The sequence below is a fragment of the Octodon degus genome, unplaced genomic scaffold, assembly GCF_000260255.1.
Source record: "Octodon degus isolate 3935 unplaced genomic scaffold, OctDeg1.0 scaffold00100, whole genome shotgun sequence".
In the NCBI taxonomy this organism is placed as follows: Eukaryota; Metazoa; Chordata; class Mammalia; order Rodentia; family Octodontidae; genus Octodon; species Octodon degus.
In genome coordinates, this window is record NW_004524676.1 from 1148312 (window position 1) to 1159043 (window position 10732).

Sequence of the window (10732 nt, forward strand, 5' to 3'; positions counted from 1 at the left end):
AATAAATAGAAATAGAGAAAAATTAATTTATATGTATCTTGTCTTGCTTGTACCCAAGTGAATATTATGGCCATATCCAAATACCTTTCATTTTCTCTATTTCACTGCATAAAAGAGCTTTCATGAGCTCACTCTCACTATTCCTAAATTTGCTGTCTGCTAACATTGGAGAAGCTTTCTAGGAACGGCATCTTTGTCTAGAGGCATTGTTTTTCAAGCAAGCTTTTTCAGCCGCAGTGTTTTTCAAAGCAGTTCACTGACTTTGTTCTCTCTAATTGATTTTCTCAGCCAAAAAAGCAAGAGGAGGAAGAAGGCACAACAGACACAGCGACATCCTCCTCCAACAACCACGAGAAGGACAGCGGGGTGGGGCGCACGGACGAAAGCGTGCGCAACGAGGAGAGCTCGGAACAGGAGCATGCGACCGAAGACCTTGGCGGCGCATCTCTGACTAGCAGGAGAGAGCTGGGGCAGAGCCAGGGCACCCTGGGCAGCGTGGAGCTTCCAGGCAACGAGAGCTTTGTGTCTGGCGAGTATGTGGACTCGGACTGTGTTGGCAACCACCACGAGGAGTGCAAACGCTTCCGGCAGCTCTTAGAGCTCAAATGCAAGATCCACAACCACAGCGGGTACGACCTGTACTACTCCAGCAGCACCGTCGAGTGCAACCAGGCAGAACAGGAAGGCGTGGAGCACGAGCTCCAGCTGCTGAATGAGGAGCTGAGAAACATTGAGCTGGAGTGCCAGAACATCATGCAGGCTCACAGGCTCCAGAGAGTGACAGACCAGTACGGGGACATCTGGTCTCTGCACGATGGAGGATTCCGGAATTATAACACCAGCCTAGACATGCAAAGAGGAAAACTAGATGACATTCTGGAGCACCCAGAAAAGTCAGACAAGGACAGCTCCAGTGCTTACAACACCGCGGAAAGCTGCCGAAGTACCCCACTCACAGTGGACCGCTCCCCTGACAGCTCTCTACCCAGAATGATCAATCTAGCTAATAAGAAAAACCTGCGCAGCACGCCGGCTGCCCACCAGTCCTCCTCAGGACAGAGCAGCAAGGGGTCGACCTCCCCCAGAGCCAAGGACACCGAGCAGGGGTGCAGCGTGGAAAGCCAGGCCAAGCTTATGGAAAGCAGCAAGCTTCCCGAGCCTGAGAAGACAGCTTGCGAGCCCATCCCTTATCTCTCGCCCTACCACAGCTCCCCCTACAGGTGTGCCAACATCCCGGCGCACGCCAGGCACTACCAGAGCTACATGCAGCTGATCCAGCAGAGGTCGGCCGTGGAGTACGCCCAGAGCCAGCTCAGCTTGGTGAGTATGTGCAAGGACGCCCCGAAGGGCTCGGAGCCCAAGATGGAGTGGAAGGTGAAGATCAGGAGCGACGGCACCCGCTACATCACCAAGAGACCAGTGCGGGACCGGATTCTGAAGGAGCGCGCCCTCAAGATCCGGGAGGAGCGCAGCGGCATGACCACGGACGACGACACCATGAGCGAGCTGAAGATGGGGCGCTACTGGAGCAAGGAGGAGCGCAAGCAGCACGTGGTGCGCGCCAAGGAGCAGCGCCGCCGCCGCGAGTTCATGCTGCGCAGCCGGCTGGAGGGCCCCCGCGAGGCGCCGCAGAGCCCGGGTGGGGGCGAGGCCCGCAGGGAGCTCAGCATCCTCGAGCTGAGCCACAAGAAGATGATGAAGAGGAGAAACAAGAAGATCCTTGACAACTGGATGACAATCCAAGAACTGATGACCCACGGGGCCAAGTCTCCAGACGGCACCAGGGCGCACAGTGCCTTCCTGTCCGTCACCACGGTATGACCCGCTGGGCCGGCGGCTGACCTGAGGAGGGTGCTCCCGCTTTGGGTAGCGTATGCTTGCCTCGTTCAATGTGGCGTTTTTATACGCATTGGGTGACTCTTTATAGTTTCGATTTTTTGTAAGCAAAAATGATAATAATAACCTGGTAATTTTTAATTTGGTTTTTCATATACTGGCACCTTCGTTTTGGGCTGAGGTCTTTCCTTAACTTGTGATATATTCGTATTACTCATTTATAAAAAAAAAAAACAATAAAACAAAAAAGGAAGGAAACAAAGATACTGAGGAACTAATTAATTTCCTATTTTAATGTATCTATTGTAAGTTAAAATCTGGATTTATTTCTCTAGTTCACTTATTTTCTACTTTAATAACAACTCAGAGCCAAAACATTTCTGTGTTGCCTCTTGGCATAATACATATTCAGTCAACCCTGTTAATAAATCACAGGACACATCTTGTCTTATACACACAAAAGAAGCTTTTTAACATTCTTTTGTATGATTAACACATATATGGCCGTTGTCTTTGTCCCTGTAAAGTGTGTATAGGTGCACAAGCTGCCTGTGATACGTAGTGACATTGGTCATGTAGCTAGACAATTGTGGTAATTGTGACAAGAAAAGAGAAATAAATTATTGATTAAGAAGAGTTATGAAGGAGTGTTTTATTTTCATTGTCCACTGTGGTTAACAGATATAAATTAGTTATATACGTACACTACTTAGCAGAGGCCTAATTGTAGCTTACAGACTGCACATTCTCTGTCACTTTTTGTAAATGAAGGACTTCCTGTGGATCACTGTGTCACATAGTGCTTCCAGGGTCACATTACATAATACACATATACTGTCACATAGATGCTAACATTCAATGTGCTGCCGGTGCCTACCACCTGTGTAAGGTAAAACTAAGAAAAAGATGGAGAAAATGGATCACGAGGCATCTGAGGTTGGTTACAAGAATACATTGTGTTTTTTGCTTGGTCTGTCATAACTGAAGGCCAAGGCATAACCAACAGAAATTTGGTTCTCACAGTTCTAGCGTCTGGAAAACTCAAGATCAAATACACTATAGGTTAGAATTTCAACATACAAATTTAGAAGGGGCACAATTCAGTCCACTGTGCTGACTACCTTTCTTAAGTTGATAATTCAGGAACAAAATTTGGAGAACCAGCTTTGCAAGAATGTGCGGCACAGTGAACTAAAAGTACCCCATGTATTAAACCCAGTTCTGTCGGCCAGAATGCCTGCAGAGGGAAAGGCCGTGCAGACGTGTGTTGCATGGAGTTTTCATTCAGCCCCACAGGCTGTCCGGACATAATGGTTACCCAGCGTCTGACTGTTTCCATACATGCTTTCCCACATAAAATCCTCAGTGATTCCCTATAATGCTCTTCAATCTGACTCTGGTGCCTTGGCATAAAGGGCAAGACCATTGCCAAACCTTCCCGCCTTATCTGCTGCTCCCCCTCAGAGCTTCTCGGAGCTACTCTCAGCTCTGTAACATCTGCCCATTTCCTTAAAGTTATCAGAAGTTATTCTCCTTGTGGAGTTTCTGTAGCAAGTCCTATGCCTTGCTTAGTGTGGGACCACACATACATTTTCTACTGGGGCATGTATTGATGACATCAGACTTTCTCAGTTCTTTGGAACACACTACCATTCATATTGTTTTGCCTACAGAATTGTGTTCTTTTGTTACTGAATCACATAAATAGAATTTATGGTCTCTCTGCATAGATTTTAAATTTGTGGAAAGAGGCCCTTATATCCCTCTTTGTAACCACTAGGTAAAATGTCATTTGAATAATCATGGAAAGAGCTGGGCTGCATTATATTACTCATATTCTTCTTCCTCATAGGGGTCCATCTGTCACCGTTTTCCTTACTCTTCTACCTAGCTTCCCAATTTTTTACTTTCTGAAGAGCAATCACACAGAGGAAAACAAACTAATCCTATTTATACATAATGAAAATGGGACTCAAGTTTTAAAATAGTGGTAGTAAAAACAAATCCAGACCACCAAAAATGTACTCATTTCTAACTTTAGTCCCTGTTAGTTCAGTGAGTTGGACTACTCTGAGCACACCCAGAGTTCACTTTTAATCCCACAGCTTTACATAAACATGCCTGGCTACCTTAAGGGTTTCCTTCCTTCCACACCTCACACCGGTGGTGACTGACTGAGCTTTGCACACACCTTGTACCAATGTGTGAATTTTCTGGGAGAAACAAGATACAGCTTTTCCAAAGTTATCAGTTGGATCTTATTTTTTACTAAGGCCAAATATGCTTGCCAACTTTTTTTTAAAAAATGTGATGTTGGTGTTTTTCATGTCTGTTTATATACGTCTACGAGTTGAGCAATGCCTCTTTTTCAAAACTCAGTAAAAATTTGAAGTGCTACGCATTATCTTTCTACATAACCTCCTTTGTACTAGACATGTTTTTTAAGTAAATGAATAATAAATCTGTGCTCAGCAAAAAGAATAATTACTGGTTTTCTGGCTATTTTTTGGCTATTGATTTCCAGTACTCACCCATGGTCATTTTCATAGAACACAGCTGTTCAGTAGTTACTCTGGTGTTGGGATTCTGGAGAGCTAGATGGGCCCAGGCCATTTAGGCATCTTGCAATCCACAACATACCCCCAGATCCCAGTAAATATCGCTGAAGAGCACAGAGTCCTATACTGCTGGAGGCAAGATCTACTTTATAGTTTTGTTTGTTCCCCCAGGAAATGAATTGCTTAACAAATCTGTTGCAATATTAACCTTCACGAACAGAAAATTCATAGACATTATTTAGTAATAAGCATTACATATATAATATTGGTAATACAAATAATATAAGTGAATAGGAAACTATAAAATATAATCAAATTTTACTTAAAAATGAAAGAACACTAAGCATCAAATTAATCATCTACCAAAGGTTTTGGTTTCTTCAGTTTGAGTTGGAAGTCTTTTATAAAGAAATAAGGTAGAATGACAGATTTAGGTTAAACAATGGAAATCCTTAAAAACTTGTTTCCGGAACTCAGTTTTTATCCCACATTCAGAAAAAGACCAAAATGTGTCTGAGTGCAATGAGCAAAATGATGTGTAGAAAAGCAGGTGTCACCACCTCTCCAGGCTAGACAGAATCGGGCCACCAGAAGACCAGGCACTGAGCAGTTGGAGTGGCGAGGAGAGGTATAGGTGACATTCTAGCATCTGGGTGATACAAAAGCATCGGTAACAACCTGACTCATTCTGAAGAAAAAGTAACAGTGCTTTACACGTGGAATTTTGCCCAGCGATGGCAGTGACCTGACACTTTCACTCCCTGGATAAAATCAGGTAGCTTGTACCTTGTGTGACCTACAGGTGAACGTCACAGATGAGGTGATGAGAGCCCTGCCTCTTGTGAAGAACTCAGCCCCGCAGCACTATCTAACCAAAGCACAAGAGCTTCAGACCCCTCATCAGTACCAGCACTAGCAGTACTAGAGGCCCTGATAAGCAACAGAGCTAGCATCCATGCTGATGGAAAGTCCCCTGGCCTCCAGGAACCTCCACTTCCATTGTAGGAGCAGCCACTTGGTGAGCGCCACACACACCTAAGCTCTCATAAATTCGGAGTGTCCCCACTCTTCTGTGCCTTACAGAGACAGTGGGTCTCTCTGGCCCAGACATGTCACGTGCTATGCCCAAACAAAAGTCAAAGACATACCAGATCTCTCAGATGGGCAACCCTCTCACTTTCTACAAAAATCAACTCAAAATAGGTCTTAATGGAAGACCCGCAGCTTTATAATTATCAAAGAAAAACACAGAGGAAACATTTCAAGGTGCTGGTCTTGGGAAGACCACAAAAATACAAGCAGCAAAACCAAGAATTGACGAATTGCATTGCTTCAAAAGAAAGTAGTTAACAAAGTAAAGAGATGACCTACAGGAGAAAATGAGAAAATGTTTACAGTTATTCATCTTAGGAATGTATCCAGCATATGAGAAAAAAACTAAAACTGTAACAAATCCAGTTAAAGCTGGACAACTAATCTAAGTAGACACCTCTCAAAATAAGAAATACAAATGGCCTGAAATATATGAAAATGTGCTCATTATCATATCGTCTTTAGGGAAAGGCGAGGGAAGACCACAAGACACCATCTCAACCCACAGAGAAGGGCTAGTGTTGATAAGGGCAAAATTTAAGGAATTGTGGCAAGAATGTGAAGAAAACAACTCTTGCATGCTGCCTGTGGAAGGCTAACCTATGTAACCAATATGGAGACCACTATAGAGGTTCCTCAAGAACCTAAAAGTAGATCTACCATATGATCAAGCTAGCCTGGGTATCTATCCAGAAGGAATGAAACCAGCATGTAAAACAGATACCTGCAAGATATGAAATCAGGCGAGGTGCCTACCAACACATGAATAGACAGATGAAGAAAGTAGAGTCGGCAATCTCTAATGGAGTACTGCTCATCCACATGGAAGAAGGAATTCCTGTCATCCACAGGAAAATAAATGGAACTGGAAGTCGACACAGTAAAGGAGAAAACCCAAACCCAGACACAGAAAGGTTAAGTATGTTCTTTCTTGTGTGAAAACAAAAGGGGGGAAAAAGTCACCCGGAAGGTAAGACAGTGATTACCAGAGACGAGGGAGGAAGGATGAAAGCTGGAGATATGACCAACACACACCAGATGTATGTCGAAATACCACGCTGGACTACATGAGCACATGAAGTTATTGTGCTAATTTTTAAAATCATTAATTTATTTATTATTTGGTACAGGGTTTCACTACGCAATTGGCACTTGTAGTGATCCTCCTGTCTCAGCTCCCCAGTGCTGGGATTACAGGTGTGTGCCCCCACACTCTGTTTTGGTGGCAGGCATGGTGGCAAGGCACACTGTACTGGGGATTGAGCCCAGGTCCTTATACTTGCCAGGCAAGCATTAGACCACTAAGCTATATCCCCAGTCCTACTATGTTAATTTAAAAGTTGAAAACCAAGCCGGTGAGATAGCTCAGCAGGTGCAGGGACCCCAGCACCAAAGGCTGTGCTGGACCCTCACCCCAAACCCCATGCAATGAGCCATCAAGACCAGGTATGGCGGCACATGCCTGTAATCCCAGCACTGAGAAGGCTGAACCCAGGAGGATCACTATGAGTCTGAGCTGCATAGTGAGACCCTATACCAAATACATAAAAAAAGTTGAAAACCTTTTTTATGGCATATCATTTTCTCCTTGTTGATATTTATATTCTCTCTTAGATTTTCACTCATTATTTTCTGAACTGCGTGTCTTTAGAGGTAGACCAAAGTCCGTAAATAATCTTTTGAACGGGCAAACATTTCAATAAAATAATTGTTCCGATGCATAAGCATGATATCATTCCAGAGCATCTGTGCACCCTAACTACACTAGCTAACCAAGAGGTCCCCCCTTAAGAGCTTGAAAGATCTGGGGAGACTGGCCATCCAAATGTGCTACTCTGTTCAGCAAGCCAGGCCCAGCCCATACTGTAACACAGTAGCAGCGGACCTTTGGGGCACCAGGTGATGGGTTTAGGGAGACGATTGTTCCACAACAGCTGGAAAAGTTCCAGCACTCTGCATTTATCGTGCACGCTACAGATGGTTCTGGGGAAATTCAAGCACATTGCATTTCTTGTGCACAGTATTTCAGTTAGTGTTCTATTGTGCTCTTTGCCTCCTCTATGCCAATGGATTCTCTTAAGGAGCCCGCAGCCTCACCCTCACAGGCACCACTCACGGTGGGCTTCGTGCTCGTATCAGAGTCCAAAACAGCTGCTGACTTCACAAGAGGCAGGGCTCAGACGGTTATTCCAGCAACAGGGAGCAGCTGTAAGCACCGCACCTCCCTCACTTGCTTGTTCACCCACTGCTAACCTCCTGTGGCACGGCCTGATGGGAAACTCAGCTGAAACATTCACTAGAAAGCGCTACAGCCTCCAACACAAGGCACCGTGGAGCTGACCGGGTGGATATGGTTTGTGCTTCATCTAGTGTCCCTGTCCCTCCTGCTCTAGCTGGGCCAGATCCCCACAGCTTTTCAAATATCTCAGCAGTGTTTCTTGGCCTCGACACTTGGCTCGCTAGGTCAACCCTCCCCCTTCTCTGTGTCCATCCCTCCGTCAATGCTCATTTCCTATGCTTTCGCCTCTAGATATTCCCTCTTGCTAAATACCACTCTGAACACTCACAAGTGGTGTTTTAGCATCGCCTTTGGCTTTCTAATCAACAGTGTCTAGTGTAATTTTCTGTCATGTGTCTATCCTGTGTCTAGCATGGTACAAAGTTAGGAACCATTGCCAAGTCTGTCCTTCTGGCATTTCTTCTGTTTTACCAAACAACAGCTGCTCAGGATTTGGGGTGCCATTCACTTGTCACATATCCCAGGCCGCAGTGCTGGCTCTCAGCAAACAGTGCTTCTAGGTCCACGGGTCACTGATACACCAGGGTCCTACTTGTCCTTCATCATCTATTGCATGTTTTTAACTCGTTAATATCTACTGGTTACTTTTTTCCTCCTAGCTCTGCCACTTAATAGGCTTGTACTTTCAGTCAAGTTACTTAGGGTTGGAGCTACTCCATACCAGTGGGGAAAATGATAGCCTTATTAGTAAGTTGAGAATTAAATGGGTTCACACATACACAGAAGTGAGATAAAGATTAACAAAAGAGCATATAATAGCTATTACTTTTATTTATAGATTAGTAAATGATGTCTAGTACAATTCCAGTAATTTGCCATAAAATAGCACAGCTGCTAAGCAGTAAATTTTGGTTTCAAGCCCGTGATGGTCTGACCTCAAGGTTCAGCTTCCCTCTGCTGTTTTCCATCTCCACATTAGTTACTAATGAAAATCACTGACTCCTTAGTGTGGTCCCAGAGATCTGCTTCCCACAGAGATCTAGGCAGTAACACCAATTTTTTCTGTCATCAAATGTGCAGTGACTTCATTTGGTTCTACTTTACGTGTCAACCTAGTCTTTGAATCGCTCATCGCCTGTGGTGAGGAATTACGGTGGAGATTTTAATCCACCCTTCAGCCTGGGACAATTTCTCGAGCTCTAGCCAGCGTTTCTGGTTTTCCCACCGCATTCTGCCTCACATTTATTTTTGTCACTTTCCACCAGGCTGCCCGCCATACCCTTGATCAGGAAGGTGACCTTGTTGAAAGGAATCTTTGATATCCGTTCGCAGTTTCTCAGCAACCCTTAGAGCCTGGTGTTTTTATAATACTGGATATTTAATTCCCAGTGTGTTTGAATAAGAAATTTAATAAAAGAAGACATTTATTCAATTTCACCTCCCTAGTGGTGATGGGAATAGATTAAATGGGATGCAACTGCTCAACGTATCTTAGAATATTTGTGAAACACTCCAGAAACCAAGCTTTCTCAAATATGTTGAGAAAACAGTGCTCCCCTGGTGTCCCCATTGTGCTAGGGTGAGGCAGCAGCTATCTATGTGTGTCCCTTTGACTCACTCTGACTTTATTTTTGAAACAGAACACTAATCAGAAAATCAATAGGTATTGAAAGCACTGTGAAAATGCACAGAGAACTAGAAACAGTACAAAACAGCAGTAAGAAGAAAGAAAATATGCTTTGAGAGCCCGAAGTGTGCAGAAGTTTGTCATTGGCTGATGAATTAAGAGTCCAGGAAAATAAATCTGACTGTTGAAAACAGAGGATATGAAGTCTGGAGGGACAGAGTGGCGCAGGGCCGCAAGGGCTCAAAGAAGCGAGGACATGGTCACGGCTGTCGCCCTCCCTAGCTTCCTTGACTTCAGCTTGACTTAGCAAGGGACAAGTTCCTAATAGCTCAATTTCAGAAAAGTCACATACCTCCTTGGGGCCTCTGTTTTCTCATCTATACAATGACGGTATCAGAATAAACAACCTCCACATCCCATTTCATTGCTAACATTCTACAAATTCACAGTAAACATTTTAATCCAAAATTTTTGTGACACAGTTTGTTATAAAGCTACCTCAGATAAAAGCAGCTACTAGCAGTAGAACAGATAATGATATTTTCAAGAGGAAAACGAAGAAAGCCACTTATTAATATAAAATAATTGCACCATTCCCTCTGGTATTAGCCAGTTGACACATCATAAGCTTTCCTTCTAGAATCCATTTTGCCTGATAGCTGCAACCTTTAGAAAGACTGTGTAGGGCTGATGAGATAGCTCAGCAGACTAAACCCCTGCTTGGGCAAGCGCAGGGACCAGGGTTTAATCCCCAGTCCTACATGCCATGCTGCCCTTACCCCTGGGGTGCCCTGAGCCATCCACCAAATCTGGGTGTGGTAGCACACACCTGTAATCCCAGCACTGAGGAGGCTAAAAACACAAGGATCACTATGAGCTCAAGCTGCATAGTGAAACCCTGTACCAAATACATAAATGAAAAAGAAAAAGAAAAGAAGAAAGACTTCGTGTGCTGTCTACTCTCCCAGGACCCTGTGGAGTGGTGCTCTAGAGGACAGGTCCAGCTCTTCTGACCCTTCATATTTATAGAGAAGGTGGGAAGGAGAAAGGACCAGCCCTCCTTGGGTAACTCTAAGCTTGCAATCAAGGTAATTGGCTAGCTCACATAAGGAAGTGTGTCATCTACCACTGCATAAGCCAGTTTCTCCACATAAATTATGACTGGAATTTAAATTACAAGGAGTGTGGGAAAGTTGAGCAGAAGCCGGGTCATGAAAAACCTCATGCAAAGAGTAGTAGGGCGGTGAATGTGACCCAATTCCTGCAGCAGAAATATGAGCCTGTTGGTGATTTAGATCTTACACCGAGTGGGACAACAGCTGGAAGAAGGACAACAGGCAGTTGGGAGGTTGTTCCAGAGATCTGAAGGAGAAGAGCTCA

General features: G+C 44.4%; 1 protein-coding gene across 1 annotated transcript in view; it reads left to right on the plus strand.

Moving 5' to 3' along the window:
• Pdzrn4 (PDZ domain containing ring finger 4) overlaps positions 1–4240 on the plus strand; it is a 424382-nt gene extending 420142 nt beyond the window's left edge. The window contains exon 11 of the mRNA XM_023723546.1: positions 289–4240. Within this exon, the coding sequence (XP_023579314.1) occupies positions 289–1821 (1533 nt within the window). The 3' untranslated portion in view covers positions 1822–4240. The remainder of the gene's footprint in view (positions 1–288) is intronic.
• The last annotated feature ends 6492 nt before the right edge of the window (positions 4241–10732 follow it).